Source organism: Nicotiana tabacum, chromosome 10, assembly GCF_000715075.1.
Source record: "Nicotiana tabacum cultivar K326 chromosome 10, ASM71507v2, whole genome shotgun sequence".
Lineage (NCBI taxonomy): Eukaryota > Viridiplantae > Streptophyta > Magnoliopsida > Solanales > Solanaceae > Nicotiana > Nicotiana tabacum.
In genome coordinates, this window is record NC_134089.1 from 113,080,609 (window position 1) to 113,100,963 (window position 20,355).

The 20,355-nt window shown below is 38.9% G+C and overlaps 1 protein-coding gene across 1 annotated transcript; it reads right to left on the reverse strand.

The window, feature by feature from the left end:
- Positions 1 to 308: 308 nt before the first annotated feature.
- LOC142165309 (uncharacterized) lies at positions 309 to 728 on the reverse strand. The gene has a single exon (XM_075223889.1). The coding sequence runs from the start codon at positions 726 to 728 to the stop codon at positions 309 to 311; it is 420 nt and encodes a 139-aa protein (XP_075079990.1).
- Positions 729 to 20,355: the final 19,627 nt, after the last annotated feature.

Below are 20,355 nucleotides of genomic sequence, written 5' to 3' on the forward strand. Positions count from 1 at the left end.
TTTACCTTGAACAACTTCATTCTACCACTAGTCTCCTTTATGGCCACCGGAGCAACCCGACGATACCCCTAACACCTCTCTCGCCGCCTTCCTTATATAGTCCGCCGTCGTCGACCACATAGTGTTTGCGTCCCCATCACTCCTCCAAGCTCCTATAACCGATAACCTTCCTTCTAACTCTTGGGCTTTATCCTTTGTCAAGGTGCCCCACTTGATCCTCGGGCGACCTCATACTAACCTCTTCTTCCTCCTTATCATAATACCAACGTCCATCACCAAAAGCCTATGTTGTGTTGCGGGGGTCTCACCTAGGATAACCTTGCAATCCTCGCACAACCTTCTATCTCCTCTCCCGAGGAGGAAATAGTCAATCTAGTCTTCGCCACCAAACTTTGGAAAGTAACTAAGTGCTCATCCCGCTTCGAAAAACTTGAGTTCGCAATCACCAACTCAAATGCCTTGGCGAAGTTCAACAACGAAGTGCCCCCTCTATTCCTTTCCCCAAAACCGAAGCCGCCATGCACCTCAGTATATCCACCTGCAGCCGACCCAATATGACCATTGAAATCTTCGCCTATGAATAACCTCTCGGCGGGCAGAATATTACACATAATCTCATCCAACCCTTCCCAAAAATGCCTTTTAATCTCCTCAGCCAACCCTGCTTGCAGCGCGTATGCGCTAACGACATTTAAAGTACACTCACCAACCACCAACGTAATAGTCATTAATCTATCATTCACCCGCCTATCCTCTATCACAGACTCTCTAAGATGCTTATATACCAAGATACCTACTCCATTCTTACTCCTTTGGACTGCAGTGTATCACAACTTATACCCATGCGCGTCCTTTGCCCTCGATCCGACCCACCTAGTCTCCTGAACACACGCTATATTAATCTTTCTATTTTGGAGGATGTCACGACCCAAATCCCGGTCGTGATGGTGCCTAACACACTAATAGGCAAGCCCGACCATTATTCAACACTTAACCCAATTTATCAAAAATAGCGGAAAGAAATATCAATTAAGCAAGATTAAAGTACTGAAGAATTTAACAAAATACACAATATAATCTCACTAGGACCCGGTGTCACGAATCTGAGCCTCTAAAATACAGAATATCAACCTAATACATGGTATATCCAAAGTCTGATAATGCGGAAATAAAGAGATAGGATAGGAGGGAGAAGATCAACGGTTGCGAACGCCGTGCAGCTACCTCGATACTCCCAGAAGTTGGATCTGCTGATCAACTAGATCTACTGAGCCTGAGACTGCCCTGGATCTGCACACAAGGTGCAGGGAGTAAAGTGAGTACTCCGACCCAGTGAGTAATAAAAGTAACTACAGTCCGAAGATAAGAAAATCCAGTAAATACACAAAGTAAGCTAAAATCCAAATATACATCAATATATGGAACTGAGCAGCTAAACAACAGTATAAATAGAAATACATGAATGCAATGCAATGCATATGATGGTACATTCCAGTACCCACTGCGGCGTGCAGCCCAAGCCATCCATATTTATTTATTGTCGACGGCGCTCACTGGGGGTGTGTACAGACTCCGGAGGGGCTCCTACAGCCCAATCGCAATATCTTGGTCAGTCATTGTTACCTGACCGGTCAGCCATTGTTACCTGACCGGTCAGCCATTGTTACCTGACCAATTTATATCATACAGTGCCATTGTTACCACTGTTCAAGTATATCATCCAGTGTCATTGTTACCACTATTTCAAGTATATCACACAGTGTCATTGTTACCACTGTTTCAAGTATATCACACAGTGTCATTGTTACCACTATTTCAAGTCACTTTATAATCAGTCCAGAAAATAATATAATAAGCCCCTTGGGCATTTACAAAACAGAAGTTCCCAGCCCGGAATACATTTAAAAATATCATTTGAGCTTTCAACACTTAGAATTATGGTTGAGTTTGCAAAACAGCATTTAAAACCTTGGACTGAAATTAAATGATATGAAAATCATGCTAAGCAGTAATATCAATCCTCGAAGGATTTTACAAATCGGCACAAGGCCCCAAACATGGCATCAAGCCCCGTAATATCAATAAAGTATGTGTATCAATCACCAGTATAGTATAAATATCACACGGGATGGACCAAGTCATAATCCCCAATAGTATCCGACCCCGCACTCGCCATGGAGTGCGTGTCACACCTCAATATGGCGTTACGATGTGAAAAGTCTGGGGTTTCAAACCCTCAGAACAGCATTTACATCTATTATTCACCTCAAGACGGCCAAAAGTCTACTCCGCGATGCCCTTTCCTTTCGAATCGACCTCCTCGCACGTCGAATCTTGCCAAAACCACAAGGAATATATTACAATAGGCTAAGGGAATATAACTCAATGGAAAAGACTCGAAAAAAATCGAAAATCACGAAATTTTCAAAACCCGAGCCCCGGGCCCACTTCTCGAAAAATTACGAAAGTCACATCACCGGATTCCTCGTCTCGCCACGAGTCCGTACATATAAAATTTACCAAAATCGGAGTTCAAATGACCCTTCAAATCTTCATTTTAGAATTTCAATCTCAAGCCCTAATTTCTTATAATTTGACTATGTTTTCATGGATTTCAAGGATGATTCTTCAATAAAATCATGTATTTAACTCATAAAACTTACCTCCAATCGATCTAAGTTGAAACTCCCTTCAATCCCCGTCCAAAAGCTCTCAAAATGACTGAAAATGGTGAAAAAATGACCCAAAATCGGATATAAACTCACTGCCCAGATTTTTTGCAATTACTGTTCACCCACGCGGTACTGTTCACGCGCGGGTTACTGTTCACTGCTGCTAAAAAAATGCACCAGCAGCCAATTTAAATTGCAGCACAACCATTTTTCACTAAAATGGCTCTAACTCCATCATACGAACTCGGAATTAGACGATTCTTGTTCCTATGAGTCTCAAATAATAATATGAACAAACCCTTCAATCGAAACTCAATTCGGAGCTCATTTGCCCAGTGCGATATCCATTTCGCTCGTTAAACAATTACTCATATTTCGCGTCAAAAACCTAATCGCGACTTGATGAAATTAGACCAAAATTTTCAGATCAGTCCTATAATTCATTATCGAAATTCCGGAAGTCTCGGAATCAAATTTGGATCTCTAGAACTAAAAATGAACCTTTAGATCATTACATTTATGCTCAAAACGGCAAAAATCTTTCAAAAACTCTTCCAAAATTTGTCCGAGCCTCATGGGATCCCAACAAAGTATACTAACAAGTCCCATAATATGACACAAACTTAGTTGTTCCTTCGAATCACCAAAAACAACGCAAAAATACTAAATTCACCACGGATTCAAGCCTATGAACTTTGAAACTTCAAATTTTCACATCCGATGTCGAAACACGTCAAAACTAGTCCGAATGATCTCAAATTTTGCAGACAAGTCCAAAATGACATAACGAAGCTACATCAACTCTCGGAATTCCATTCCGAGCCTCCGATCAAAATCTTACCTATCAACCGGAATTCGCCAAAATACTAACTTTGCCGATTCAAGCTTAATTCTACACCGGTCATCACAAAAATATTCCGGACACACTCCTAAGTCCCAAATCACCTAACAAAGCTATCCAAACCATAAAATTTGCATTTCGAGCGCTCTAACACATAAGTCAATATCCGGTTGACTTTTCCAACTTAAGCTTCCTTAAAAGAGACTAAGTGTCTCAAACCTTACCAAAATCATTCAGGAATGACTTCAAATTTTGCACACAAGTCACATTCTACATTACGGACTTGCCCCAACTTTTAGAATCGCATTCCGACCCCGATATCAAAATTTTCACTTCCGGTCGAATTTTCTCAAGAACCTTTAAATTTCTATATTTAGCCAAACGGCTCCAAAATGACCTACGGACCTCCGAATTCACTTCCGATCGCTCTCCCAAATCCAGAATCACCATACGGAGCTACTTCCAATCTCAGAATTCCAAACGGACATCAATAACACTTAAATACATTTTAAGCCAAACTGATGCAATTTCTTCTAAAATGCTATCTTCCACAATAAGCGCCAAAACGCTCCCGGGTTATCCAAAATCTGATCCGGGCATACGCCCAAGTACGAAATCATCATACAAACCTAATGGAACCTTCGGATCCCAATTCCGAGGTATTTTACTCAAAATTCCAATCCTAGTTCATTTCTTCAATTTTAAGCTTTCAAAATGAGAATTTCCATTTAGATTTGACTCCAAACTTCCTGAATTTTAATTCTGACCATACACTCAAGTCAACATACCTGAGATGAAGCTGCTCATGGCCTCAAACTGCTGAATGACGCACCGGAGCTCAAAACGACCGGTCGGGTCGTTACAATCTCCCCCACTTAAACATACGTTCGTCCTCGAACGTGCTGAGAACTACATTGAAGTAGTCTGAAATCACTTGTTTAACACATCATGCACCTTCCCATGCTACCACTACTCCGTTGAGCACATTAGCTCGATAATTCTGTAGATATACTTATTTATTCAAGCAAATAAGCCATTAGGCCCAATTCCAACATCCTGAATTTCCCTGCCAAGCCTGTTTCCATCATACGACCGCCATATCAATCTCCACACGATGTACCCAAACATGACTGCATAACTTTGGTGAATTCACACTTTGCATCACTTTACTCATAGAACCACAATAACATTCTTTAAACATAATAGTCGAAATTCCACGAATCTGATGCTCCCATTGCATCTCATGATCTACACAGGTCTTGCTCTAGTTTTTTTTTCAACACCGATACGACTGAAGAGATGTGCCGAAATTCACAACCAACTGCTGAATCAACAATTCATTGGATCTACACTCCTGACAAGTTCCATTACCTTGTCCTAAACCAAAGAATGATCTTTGCTCTATAATATACTTCATATAATCAGTTTGCACTGACCCCAAATCTAGTAACCTCGTCTTACCCAGTACGAACTGCTCAGGCAATAAGCCACCTCAGACATAATCAAAAATCCCACAAGACGCCACAATATGCCAGTATGCTATCAATTCGAACGCGATACAAAAGGAAGGCGAACTCTAGAAGGAACTACTCAACTCGCACACTAACATAGACTTCCTCAGAAAACAGGGAAATAGAACACACAAAAGCAAATATGGGCACTGAACTGAACATCACACTGTTGCGGCGTGCAACCCGATCCAAACAACATACCCATGGCGGTGTGCCACCCGATTCACATATATAACTCACATAAGGAGATATACATCGAGCTGAATAGCTCATCACATCAAAATACCGAATATCGGTCATAAACACACTAAGGTGCATAATATCATTCCCAAGAAAACATATAGCGCTATAGGCTACAAACTCAAGCACAACTGAGGTGCGATACATGATCTAAGTCTCATCCTGCTCATATAACATCACCGCTGAGCGGAACCTCAACACATAAGGAATTTACCAAGCCGTCTCACAAGTCATACGGTGCAATATATCTTTACATGAATTAACTGACCACGAAATAAGACCGCGACTATCCTTCCATAAAGAGCGCATTGCTGAAATAAACACAACTGGCCTGACGTAAGGCTCACTTCCACATTTAAATCTATCCACCGACCTCAAGTCGATCCTGATCGTACCAAGCTAGGCCAATAATCTTTCACAGGTCCATAACCCAATAAACAGAGTGCCCTCCATGCATAAATTCTCAAATGGATGATATTACCAAAATCCTCATACTTGGTTTAAATTTCTAATTAATCAAGTGACTACATGTCACACTTATACAATATTCCTGTGGGACAAGCTCCCACCATCTTCCGAAATAATTAACAGGTCTGCACATCCAAACCACCGGCTGCACTAATGCTGAAAAGCGATCAAGAATCCCTAACCAGGATGCAAAGCCTTTCTCACAGAACACCGACCTCAGGTGATACTGACGTCAATACCCATCTTACTCAAAACACTGAAACTCATATACTGCTCATCCGAGATCGTGACATCACAGTCATTGACCAAACTGCAACCTTGGTCCTTACTTCAAATTCCATACCACTCACTGCACCTCACGTGCCAATATACGATAGACGCGATTTCTATCACAACTCTGGAACCGCCGATAGGCTAATACTTCATCACATAAGACTTTCCATTTAACTCACTTCAGGAGAACTATAGCAGCATACAGGCGAATCCTCATAATTGTCGAATATGTCAATCTCTAAGTAGTTGTCCAAGCCACCATAACACTTTCTAGGATCCGCCTACTCATAATAGGCCCTAACAAAAGAATGCTTCAGAATAACATCAATCACTGCGACCGACAAGCCTCACATGCATAACTCGATCACGCTGAACGAACCGATCACTGACACCAGTATACCAACTCAACTATGGCTAATCAATCTACTTCCTTCCAATTTATCCTTGATTGCCTTAGAAATAATAATATCTCCCTTTAACACCTAACTTATTTCAACCAAACTCACCCCGAGTGACCTTAAATCACGAGACCATGCTGTCTCAAATACCATGACCATTTCATGTCTCTCAAATGCTACACCGCAAGTCAAAACATCATAGAACATTTTGTGCCTTTCTTCATAAGCTGCTTCAAAAGCTTGACTCTTAACCGTACTTATAGACTCAAAATCATTAGGCACCACACTTTACCTCTTGAATTAACTAGGACCGCTATTGAGAGCCACCCAGCTCTGACTTGGCCCCGAATGCAACCAACTCTACTGAATTTTATAACATATGAATACCATCTCGATAAAGCACCCAACAGAATCACTTCCCTCGAAGCCTGCACCTATACGAGGCATAAATCATGAATCTTCCCTCAAGTCTAAATATGAGCCAATAAGGCTAACCATAGCATGCATCCAACAATTCATTTACTCAAATTACCACTCATGGTCCTTTTCCGTAGCTGCAATAACCCACCAATACGCCAATAACCAGAATTCACGCAGGTAATAAACCGTGCAATCAGCTAATCAACAACAAGCTCCCCAACTTGGCTCGAAGCCATAGATCACAACACATATACTCTATTGCTGTCGTAATATCATGGTGAGATTAAACTCACTCCATCATAAGCTCATGGAAACACGAATCATCTGGAATTTTAACTCTTCTACAATTTTTGCATTTACTCACACAACAGTTAAGCCCACTCTCTAGGCGACCAATTTTTTTTTTTTTTTTACTAAGTCCTAAATTTTTCAAAAATTTCGGCAGAGCCTCATTTGTAATTAGTCCTATCCACCTGCCAGAGAATCACCAAAACCATCCTAACAACTTGACAAAGCATCACAATGCATATCAATTACATAAGTCTAAATTGATACATGGACATGCGTTGCACCTATTTGAATCATAACACATAGAAAATACCCTTCAACCCTCCATTATTGGGCTATTCAACCAAGTAGGAACATATTCTTTCTTTAATATTTCGACCTTCAAGGTGGTCTCCTTGACTCAACGATTTCGTCATAATACATTTACGAAAGCGATCTCAGCTCCCAGACTTATCTAACTAGGAGACACGAAAAATATTCTTCACACGCCAATAACTCGGGCTACTCAATAGATCACAATAAGAAACGAATCACTTAACAGTTCATCTACTATCCAGTAGGCTTCTTTGCCACTACCAAGTCGTACAAATACACCTCGCAACACTAAAATACTCATTACGTGGATATCCAACCGCCATTCCGGCTAACAAGGACAATAATGAACATATGAGTTCAAAACACTTGCTCACAAAATCAGCACCTCGGTGCTCAAGCCATTGGCAAAGATTTGGCCTCAAGTCCTCCAGACTGGTCTAACTTCAAACTCACAGAGATTACACCTCGCCCCTCGATCGGGGAATCAAAGCCATCGAGACACATCTGATACTGAGCGCCCGTTGGTACATACGATCACGCGGAAGGAATTTCAAAAGTTTATTTTCAAGTTGAATCAAGGACGCACGATAAGAATTCAAGAATGTGAAGTTTTCCTAAAGGTTCGGCAGCCTCTCGAGGATAAGTACAGACGTCTCCGTACCGATCCGCGAGACTCTACTAAACCGGCTCATGACTTGTGAGACCAAGTAACCTAGGCTCTGATACCAACTCGGTCACGACCCAAATCCCGGTCGTGATGGCGCCCAGTACACTACTAGGCAAGCCCGACCATTATTCAACACTTAACCCAATTTATCAAAAATAGCGGAAAGAAATATCAATTAAGAAAGATTAAAGTACTGAAGAATTTAACAAAATACACAATATAATCTCACTAGGACCCGGTGTCACGAATCTGAGCCTCTAGAATACAAAATATCATCCTAATACATGGTATATCCAAAGTCTGATAATGCGGAAATAAAGAGATAGGATAGGAGGGAGAAGATCAATGACTGTGAACGCCGTGCAGCTACGTCGATACTCCCAGAAGCTGGATCTGCTGATCAACTGGATCTACTGAGCCTGAGACTGCCCTGGATCTGCACACAAGGTGCAGGGAGAAAAGTGAGTACTCCGACCCAGTGAGTAATAAAAGTAACTACAGTCCGAAGATAAGAAAATCCAGTAAATACACAAAGTAAGCTAAAACCCAAATATACAGCAACATATGGAACTAAGCAGCTAAACAACAGTATAAATAGAAATACATGAATGCAATGCAATGCATATGATGGTACATTCCAGTACCCACTGCGGCGTGCAGCCCGAGCCATCCATATTTATTTATCGTCGACGGCGCTAACTGGGGGTGTGTACAGACTCCGGAGGGGCTCCTACAGCCCAAGCGCAATATCTTGGCCAGTCATTTATACCTGACCGGTCAGGCATTGTTACCTGACCAATTTATATCATACAGTGCCATTGTTACCACTGTTCAAGTATATCATCCAGTGTCATTGTTACCACTATTTCAAGTATATCACACAGTGTCATTGTTACCATTGTTTCAAGTATCACACAGTGTCATTGTTACCACTGTTTCAAGTATATCACACAGTGTCATTGTTACCACTATTTCAAGTCACGTTATAATCAGTCCACAAAATAATATAATAAGCCCCTTGGGCATTTACAAAACAGAAATTCCCAGCCCGGAATACATTTAAAAATATCATTTAAGTTTTCAACACTTAGAATTATGGTTGAGTTTGCAAAACAACATTTAAAACCTTGGACTGAAATTAAATGATATGCAAATCATGCTAAGCAGTAATATCAGTCCTCGAAGGATTTTACAAATCGGGGCCTAACATGGCATCAAGCCCCGTAATATCAATGAAGTATGTGTATCAATCACCAGTATAGTATAAACATCACACGGGATGGACAAAGTCATAATCCCCAATAGTATCCGACCCCGCACTCGCCATGGAGTGCGTGTCACGCCTCAATATAGCGTTACGATGTGAAAGTCCGGGGTTTCAAACCCTCAGAACAGCATTTACATCTACTACTTACCTTAAGACAGCCAAAAGTCTACTCCGCGATGCCCTTTCCTTTCGAATCGACCTCCTCGCGCGTCGAATGTTGCCAAAACCACAAGGAATATATTACAATAGGCTAAGGGAATATAACTCAATCGAAAAGACTCGAAAAATATCGAAAATCACGAAATTTGCAAAACCCGAGCCCCGGGCCCACTTCTCGAAAAATTACGAAAGTCAGATCATCGGATTCCTCGTCTCGCCACGAGTCCGTACATATAAAATTTACCAAAATCGGAATTCAAATGACCCCTCAAATTTTCATTTTAGAATTTCAATCTCAAGCCCTAATTTCTTATAATTTGGCTATGTTTTCATGGATTTCAAGGATGATTCTTCAATAAAATCATGTATTTAACTCATAAAACTTACCTCCAATCGATCTCAGTTGAAACTCTCTTCAATCCCCGTCCAAAATCTCTCAAAATAACTGAAAATGGTGGAAAAATGACCCAAAATCGGATATAAACTCACTGCCCAGATTTTTCGCAATTACTGTTCACCCGCGCGGTACTGTTCACGCGCGGGTTACTGTTCACTGCTGCTAAAAAATGCACCAGCAGCCAATTTAAATTGCAGCATAGCCATTTTTCACTAAAATGGCTCTAACTCCATCATACGAACTCGGAATTAGACGATTCATGTTCCTATGAGTCCCAAATAATAATACGAACACAACCCTTCAATCGAAACTCAATTCGGAGCTCATTTGCCCAGTGCAATATCCATTTCGCTCGTTAAACAATTACTCATGTTTCGCGTCAAAAACCTAATCGCGACTTGATGAAATTAGACCAAAATTTTCATATCAGTCCTATAATTCATTATCAAAATTCTGGAAGTCTCGGAATCAAATTTGGATCTCTAGAACTAAAAATGAACCTTTAGATCATTACATTTATGCTCAAAACGGCAAAAATCTTCCAAAAACTCTTCCAAAATTTGTCCGAGCCTCATGGGATCCCAACAAAGTATACTAACAAGTCCCATAATATGACACAAACTTAGTTGTTCCTTTGAATCACCAAAAATAACGCAAAAATACTAAATTCACCACGGATTCAAGCCTATGAACTTTGAAACTTAAAATTTTCACATCCGATGTCGGAACACGTCAAAACTAGTCCGAATGATCTCAAATTTTGCAGACAAGTCCAAAATGACATAACGAAGCTACAGAAACTCTCGGAATTCCATTCCGAGCCTCAGATCAAAATCTTACCTATCAACCGGAATTCGCCAAAATACTAACTTTGCCGATTCAAGCTTAATTCTACACCGGTCATCACAAAAATATTCCGGACACACTCCTAAGTCCCAAATCACCTAACAAAGCTATCCGAACCATAAAATTCGCATTTCGAGCACTCTAACACATAAGTCAATATCCGGTTAACTTTTCCAACTTAAGCTTCCTTAAAAGAGACTAAGTGTCTCAAACCTTACCAAAATCATTTAGGAATGACTTCAAATTTTGCACACAAGTCACATTCAATATTACGGACTTACCCCAACTTTCGGAATCACATTCCGACCCCGATATCAAAATTTTCACTTCCGGTCGAATTTTATCAAAAACCTTCAAATTTCTATATTTAGCCAAACGGCTCCAAAATGACCTACGGACCTCCGAATTCACTTCCGATCGCGCTCCCAAATCTAGAATCACCATACGGAGCTACTTCCCGTCTCGTAATTCCAAACGGACATCAATAACACTAAAATGCATTTTAAGCCAAACTGATGCAATTTCTTCTAAAATGCTATCTTCCACAATAGGCGCCAAAACGCTCCCGGGTTATCCAAAATCCGATCCGGGCATACGCCCAAGTACGAAATCATCATACGAACATGCTGGAACCTTCAGATCCCAATTCCGAGGTCTTTTACTCAAAATTCCAATCCTAGTTCATTTCTTCAATTTTAAGCTTTCAAAATGAGAATTTCCATTTAGATTTGACTCCAAACTTCCTGAATTTTAATTCTGACCATACACTCAAGTCAATATACCTGAGATGAAGCTGCTCATGGCCTCAAACTACTGAATAACGCGCCGGAGCTCAAAACGACCGGTCGGGTCGTTACAGAGGATCTTACCCAACTCTATAGACTTACCCGTTAATGAACCTATATTCCATGACCCGATTCTCAACCTATAGGCTCCCTTGCCCCCCACCCCCCACTTCCTCTTCCACCCGTCCCACCCCCTGGACCCCGCCTGACCCCTCACCCCACCCTTTTCCCCACCCGAGGACATGCCGTTACTCTATCATCCCAGACTACAGGCACTACACTCACGACAAGCTAAAGAAGACTTTTTAGCATACCACGAACAATGAACCAAACTAGAAGGACACAAGTAACTACTAGCACACTAGTTGTATGATTAAACTAGTGCGAACTAAAATAACATCAATTTAACTAACACCAAGAGGGAAATAATAAAACGGGAGGTACCAACTCCCGAGACCAGAACCTGTGATTGATTTGATGTACTCGATGTTATTGCATGCTCACGTTCAGCATCCCGCCACCCCTTTGTTGACACTCGCCTAGGTTGCTCTCCTTTGCTTGTGCGCATGCACCTAACTTGTCTCCAACAGCTCCGAGAAATTCCCTGAAAAACACAAAAATACCGGGTATCAAAAGGGGGGCTATCACCGATACCACTGGTGTAGCCCTGACAGTAGCAAGGGAAAGAAGTGAAAAAATAGAGAAATGGATGAAAAAAGGGACAAAAGAAGAGAAACAAGACGAGCGGTATAAAAATAAACATCCGGGAGTGTGCAGGCTGACAACTAAAAGAAGAAGAAAAGGGGGCAGAAATGGGTCGCCGGAAGTGGTTACTAATGGCGTGGTCGCCGGATGACCACCACAGATAAGGTAAGGGTAAGAGAGGAGAAGGGATGGGGTAGATGGGGATAAGAGGCATGGGAGAGGGGGTTACTATTTAACCTTTTTACAATGATATTTGATGAACTCTAGATCCTACTCCTAGCTATGGTAATGGAAGTTAAGAGAAAGAGGAAGCAGAGGAGAGCTAAGGAGCAGTTGAGCTCTTTTTCCGTATATCTTCTTAACCAGAACATGAAAGAGTACTGTACACTTTATACTATTCTAACTACTTAACCGCCTAACTCCTTCTAACAACTAACTAACCACATTACTAATTTATTACATATAATTAGTTGTACATAGCTGTCAATAGCACTTGGTTCAACACCCCTCCTCAAACTGATTTGAAAGATATCTTTCAGCCTTAGCTTGGACATTAAGTAGTCATGCTGCACTCGACCCAGGCTCTTTGCTAGGAGATCAGCCTGCTGCTCTTTGGTGGACATATGATGTGTTTTGATCGGGCCTTGTACTATCTTCTCGCGCACAAAATGGCAATTAATGTCTATATGTTTTATAGGATTGGCTGCTATTTGGATAGCAGCTTTACTGTCACAGTTAAGAGTTATAGGTAACTCAATCTCCACACCTAACTCCTTTAATAGCCCTATAAGCAAGGTAAGTTTAGCAACTACTGAAGCCATGCTCCTGAACTCTGCCTCTGCAAAGCTTCTAGCTACAGTTTCTTGTTTCTTTGACTTTCATGAAATCAGTGCATCCCCAAACTTCACCAGGTAACCTGTAACTGATCTTATGATTTGCAGACATCCTCTCCATTCTAAGTCACAAAACCTTCTAGTTTTTCTGAGTCTACAGATGGCATTAGAAGACCAAGTCCTAGAGAACCTTTGATATATTTTACCACTCGTAATGCAGATTGCATGTATGACTGCTTTGGTTTGTGCATGTATTGGCTAAGAACTTGCACTACATAAGCAGTGTCAACTCTAGTCATTGTAAGGTAGAGTAACCTGCCTATCCGTCTTTAGTATTTTCCATCATCAGTTAGTTGTTTGTCTTCTGTTTCAGAAGAAGATTGACTATGAACAAACTTGTCATATTCTTCAGATGTGAGTTTTACATTTGTTTCCACAGGTGTACCAGCTGGTTTTGAACCACTGAGCCCCATCTCTTCAATGAGTTCCAAAGCATACATTCTTTGACTTATTACTATCTCCTTAGATGATCTAGCAAACTCAAATCCAAGGAAGAACTTGAGTTCATATAAGTCTTTCATTTTGAACTTGAGCTTCAAATCATTTCTGGTATGAAGAATCAACCTTTGGCTACTTCCAGTTACAAGCAAGTCATCCACATACACAAACACCACTATTAACTCAGACTCCACCTTCCTAGTGAACAATGAATATTCAAAGTGAATCTGAATGAATCCAAGCTGTAGTAAAACATCTGTTAGCTTTTTATTCCATTGCCTATGAGCTTACTTAAGCTCATATAAGGACTTATGAAGTTTGTAGACACTGTGCTTCCCCCTTGGCTAGCAAACCCTGGAGGAATTTTCATGTAAACTTCTTCCAGTAAGTCTCTTTAGAGAAAAGCATTGTGTACGTCCATTTGAAAGATGGCCCAATGCTTAGCTGCAACATGGCTAGAACTGACCTGACTGTAACCATTTTGGCTATAAGAGAGACAGTGTAGTCCAACCCCTCCTACTGGCTATATTCTTTTGCTATAAGCCGAGCCTTGTACCTTTCTACTGCATTTGAGGACTTGTATTTGATCTTGAATACCCATTTACATCCAATAGGAACTTTACTAGGAGGGAGATCCACCACTGTCCAGGTGTGATTGTCCTCCAAAGCTGATATTTCACACTTCATTGCCTCAATCCACTTTGCATATTTGACTGCCTTATTATAAGTTTTAGGTTCCACAATAGCTGAGTAAGTAGCTACTGCAGCTCCAAAGGAAGGTGACACATTGGCATAGCTGACACAGTCTGATATATGATAACAATAATGTGCATTCCCTTTGCTAGGAACAATATAGTCTTTCATCCATATAGGTGGTTTGATCACCCTATTGAACTTTCTGGTGTCATCTTATGACTCAACACTAGGAGCTATGATAGGGGAATCATTGATTAGGACATGATCAGTAAGACCATTAGCAAGTGAAAAAGGAATAGAAGGTCTAGCTGAATCAGAAGATGCGGGAGAGACGGGAAAGAAAGAAGGTATGGATTGAGCAGGTACAGACCAAGAAGAATATATAGGAGCAACTGATAAAATAGTGGCGAGATCCAGAACAGGAAATAAGGTTGAGCTGGTAGGACTTATGTGCTGAAAAAGAAATACATCTTCCTTAAACACTACATCCCTGCTAATATGGAAATCTTTTGTGTGAAGTCCAAACATTCTATATCCTTTCTGTGTAGTAGAGTAACCAAGAAAGACTGTAGGATATGCTCTGGGAGCAAACTTATCAGGTCTTCGAACTGTAGCCACATACCCCAAGCATCCAAAGACTCTCATGTGCTGCAAAGAAGGTGAATGACCAAAAATGATCTCAAAAGGAGATTTTTTGTGAAGGATAGTTGAAGGGAGTCTGTTAATGATGTATACAACAGTATTGACACATTCCCCCCAGAACCTTAATGGTACTGAAGCCTGAAATCTGAGTGCTCTAGCAACCTCCAAAATGTACCTGTGTCTTCTTTCGGCAACTCCATTTTGCTGTAGAGTGTAGATGCATGAGCTCTGATGTATAATTCCCAGAGATTGTAACAATTCAGACATATGGGAGTTGAAGAACTCACACCCATTATCAGATCTAAAAAACTTAACAGAGGTTGAGTGGACATTCTTAATCATAGCAAAGAAATATCTAAGAACAACAACAACCTCAGCTTTAGTAGGTAAAATAAAGAGCCATGTATACCTAGAACAGTCATCCGACAAGGCCAAGAAATACCTCTTTCCATCATATGTAGGAACTTTATAAGGGCCCCAAAGATCAATATGAATTGTATGAAAGAATGATTTAGACAATGTAGTACTAAGAGGAAAAGAATCTTGTCTGCTTAGCTAAAAGGCATACTGTACAAGTCTTTACTACTACATTCAACAGCTTGAAAATCATGAAAGCCATTCAGTTTCTTCAAAGTATCTAGAGGTGCATGACCAAATCTCTTATGCCACAAAGCTACATGCACTACCTTATTATGAGCCTTTATTATATTTACAGTGTGTATTAGCCTTGGAACATTCAAGGTTTCTGCAACTGAACTTGGACTTTGAGCTTGTAGTGCTACTGACTTCTTTGAAGTAGAGTTGAACACATACAGTCCATCTTCCTCTCTACCAATACCCCTCACCTGTCCACTGTAGAGCTCCTGGAAAATGAAAAAATTATGGAAGAACATAACAACCTATCTCATTTCTATTGCGAGCTTGGACACAGATAGAAGGTTATATTTGAAGTCAGGAATATACATCACATTAGACACTATTAGGTCCTTAAGAATGAAAGCAAAACCTATGTGACTAACATGAGCTACACTACCAGTAGGTAAGTGAACTTTTCCACCTTTGTCACCAACAGTTTTAGCATTAGTCAACAAGCTAGAATCATTCACCATGTGACTTGAAGCCCCTGAGTCTACAATCCATTTAGCCAGAATTTTAGTAATGTCACCACATAATGGCATATCTGCTACCATAGCAGAACCACTGCACTCAGGTTGTTTGCCTAGAAGTTGAAAGAATCTGGTTGTATTACTCTTGAGTGAATTGAGGGATCCCAGCTTGGAAGTTCTGACTTGCTTGTGGGAAAATCAATCATATAGTTGCCAATATTGGTTTGAGCATAGTTAACTATATTACCAAATCCACCCTTCTTCTTTGACTTACAATTTGGTGGATATCCATTCAATTTGTAACAAGTTTCCCTAGTGTGACCTTTGAAGTTGCAATAACACAGTGTAGATTGTTTTTTCTCGGTCTATATCTAGAAGCTGAGTAATTACCACCTCCAGAATGACCATAGCCAGCACCTGCATTCCCTTTGCTACTGAACAGACCTGTCACCTCATTTCCCAAGAAGTTGTGACTTTGCCCAAGGTTTCCTTTGGCATTCAGCTGAACTGGAGCTCCAGAGGATGTTCCTTTATTATTGAACAAAGTTGTGCCTTCATTGATTTCATATACTTGAGAGGAATGGGACATTGCTCTTCTACTTTCTTAAGACATAATCATTGAGTAAGCTTTGTTTATGGAAGGTCTAGGAGACATGTTCAAGATCTGATTGCTTGACCAAGAATATGTCTCATTTAGGCCCATGAGAAACTGTAATAGCTTTTAGTACTCAAAATGCTTAATATATTTTTTTGACTCTTCACAACCACACCCAGGGCACGACATAAGAGCATCAAACTCTGCCCACAACTCCTTCAATTTTGAGAAATAAGCAGACACAGATGAAAGTCCTTGAGTCAGAGTTGCAATTTGTTTATGCAGATATAACACTCTAGAACTATTAACTTTGTCAAATGTCTTTTTGAGATCCATCCACACTGTGTGAGCACTCGAAGCATAAACCATGCCACTCAACAATTCAGCACTCACAGAATTCATAATCCACGATAGGACTATAGAATTACATTTTTCCCAAAGTTCATGAAGAACAGGAGGAAACTTCTCTTTTGGATACCTTCCGTCTATAAACCCTAGCTTACTTTTTCCTAGCAGACTAATTCGTATAGTACTACTCCACAAAGTGTAATTCTTAGGTCCTGTGAGTTTAACAAAGATGAGAGAGCTACCTGAAGTGTCACTAGGTTGCAGAAACAACGGATGATGTTGATCGATCACTGGTGCTACAACTCCAGCTTCCTGAGTTGATCCATTGTCCTCGTCAGCAATTACCAATATCAATGAAAATCTAGCTCACACAAATGCTGTACACAATCGATATCAATTGCTCAAAATCGATCTAGCCCTAACTTTAGGGAATCGAAGCAATTGCTCATTTCAAATGAGTGACTAACAGAGAGAATTAAGGATGATGAATCTAGAGTTGAAATCAAGTGATGTAGATTGTCAACTCGAGCTCTGATATCATGATGAACTCTAGATCCTACTCCTAGCTATGGCGATGGAAGTTAAGAGAAAGAGGAAGCAGAGGAGAGCTAAGGAGCAGTTGAGCTCTTTTTCTGTATATCTTCTTAACCAGAATATGGAAGATTACTGTACACTTTATACTATTCTAACTACTTAACCGCCTAACTCCTTCTAAGTACTAACTAACCATATCACTAATTTATTACATATAATTAGCTCTACACAACTGTCAATAGCACTTGGTACAACAATGTTATAATTTTTTTTACTCCTATTAATATAAAATTGTCCTAATCTATTTTTTAAATCAAGTTAAAATATATTTCAAATTTTTTAATAATATTAAGTTATTTATATTTTAAGGGAGACAACACTTGCAAAAATACAAAATAATTCAATATGGTCCGACCCTTTTAGGGTATCCGCTCATATATATAACGAAAGCTTAATTAGTATATCAAGTTGTTTTTATAATAATAGTAATACCAAATAAAAGTTGGATTATCAATTGAACTACTCCATATAGAATGGAAGGACAGAGAGCCAACGTCGTAACCATTTTTTGCTAGAAATAGACTAATTGAATAACCCATGTATGATGGAAGGGCTAATGAGAGCACATTCGTTCTTGAAATAAAGTAAAAAGAAAGCCAACGTACAGAAGCGAGTACCAAGTCAGCGTGATAACACTGGGAATATAACTGGTTCCAATTCCAATACGTTGAGAGCAGTGATGGGCATAATTTATATAGTAGTTGTATTTACCCATAGTTTTCTTTGCTTCTGCTATACGCCCAAAGGACACTCTCGTGGTTTCATTCAATAATGGCCTTTGATCTTTTATTAGCTAGCGACACGGTTTCCTTTAACACACTTTTTTTTTTTACTTCTTTTGTCACAATTTATGTGACACGCTTCCTAAAAACAATAATATTTTTTTATATTTAATAATAGTTTAACTTTAAATATTCATTTATTCATAATGAAATGAATTATAGTCACACAAATATTTATGGCCATTTTAGACGATTAACTTTAAAAATCTTCCTAGTCAAATACCATCGTGCAAATTAGAATGAAAGGAGTATTACTTAATATCTATATTATTATAAAAACATGAATACAATGTCGGTTTACAAAAATAACCTTATAATATTAAGCATAATAACTTATAATAAAAGGACATAACCGGAATTCTAGCGATTAGCTTTATAATCCTATTAGTTTTAGGACATAATACTACACTTTAGTAATCCTACAAAATTACCTTTAAGAATCCTATTAGTATAATTACTTTCGAGCTGTCTAATTCATATAAAATTGAACAATTAAATACTTTTAGTCATATAATCATATTACTTTTAATTTTTATGTGCGGATAAAATTGTAACATTGAAAACGTTTACTAATTTATAATAATTTGCATGAGGTTCATATACAAAGCAATGTTCCATAGTCATATAGTATAAATTAGATAATTTCCACCACTGCTTCATACTACCTGCGTAAAGGAGGCATTGCCTCTTTCATTGGAGCACGCACGAATTTGGTAAAATTAAAAAAGACTTCCAAGAAATTGATATTTGCAATTTAACTGGGATCGATTACCGAAAATTTAATATTTTTATGTCATGCATTATGTATAAATATCATATTAAGAAACATGACACTGTTAGTAATAATAGCAAGTGATATACAAATAACTATTTTATTGTGAGGCCACCCATATTAGATTTGATATACCTCTTCAAACAACTTAAATAACTATTACAAATATATCAAAGCAGAGCAATGATGCTAAATTTATAAGGAAAATAATATTGATAATATGGGATGAAACACTTATGGCTAAGTGTCAAACGATCAAAATAATTGCCCGGAGTTCTAGAGAGATATTGGATATTAATGAACCGTTTGATGAAAATTAATGATTTTGGAGGTAATTTATGTCAAGTATTACCAGGAGTTCCAAAATCAACAAAAGCAGAGATTGTAAAAGCGAGCTTGCCAAAGTTATACTTTTGGCCTCAAATAAAAAGATTCAACAAACAAGAAATATAAATTAAGAACAAATCCAGTATTCAGTGTCTTCTTGCTTCGTGTCGGAAACAAATAAGAGCATTCAATAAAAGATGATTTGGTTCTTTCTGAACACTTAGTTATCATTCCCAATGGTAATAGTAGTGCATTTAATTAGAGAAATATTTCTATTATATTAGATTAAAACGCAATTTGTACAAATCACATGATAGAATTAAAAAAAATATCTAGCTAGCAGAAATGAATATGTTGATCAACTAAATAAAATGTTGATTGCAAAATTTTATAGTAAAAATAAAATGCTTTTCTGTTTTTGACTCAGCAGAAAATGATACCAATAATTACTACCAAGATGAATACTTAAATACTTTAATACCAAATGGTCTTCTGCCATATATGTTTGTTGTCAAGTTTATTATTTCTTAACTATGTTGGTGTCACCGTACATAGAATAGACTAAGTTAAAATTGATCTTCCATTGTATATAAGTTGATTTTAAAGAAAAATATGCATGTCATGCTACTGAAAAACTTACATACGCCGAATAGCTTATGTAATAGTACACAGATGATATATATATATATAAGTTTTGACAAGAACGCCATACATGCAAAAATTATGATACTGGTCAATGTGCTTCTAAGTATATTCTTATCCCCGAATTCCACTTTCGTCTTTCGAAACTAAGGAGTATCCTTTTAAATTTGTGTGAAAATAATTTTTAGTATGTTTATGTTTTGCAAATATAATAAATAAAGCACAAGAACAAACATCCTAAATATTGGACTATATTTAAGCAATATAT

Bases quoted from the DNA above. Each gene is read 5' to 3' on its own strand.
- LOC142165309 (XM_075223889.1), bottom strand. From the start codon at position 728: ATGACTATTACGTTGGTGGTTGGTGAGTGTACTTTAAATGTCGTTAGC.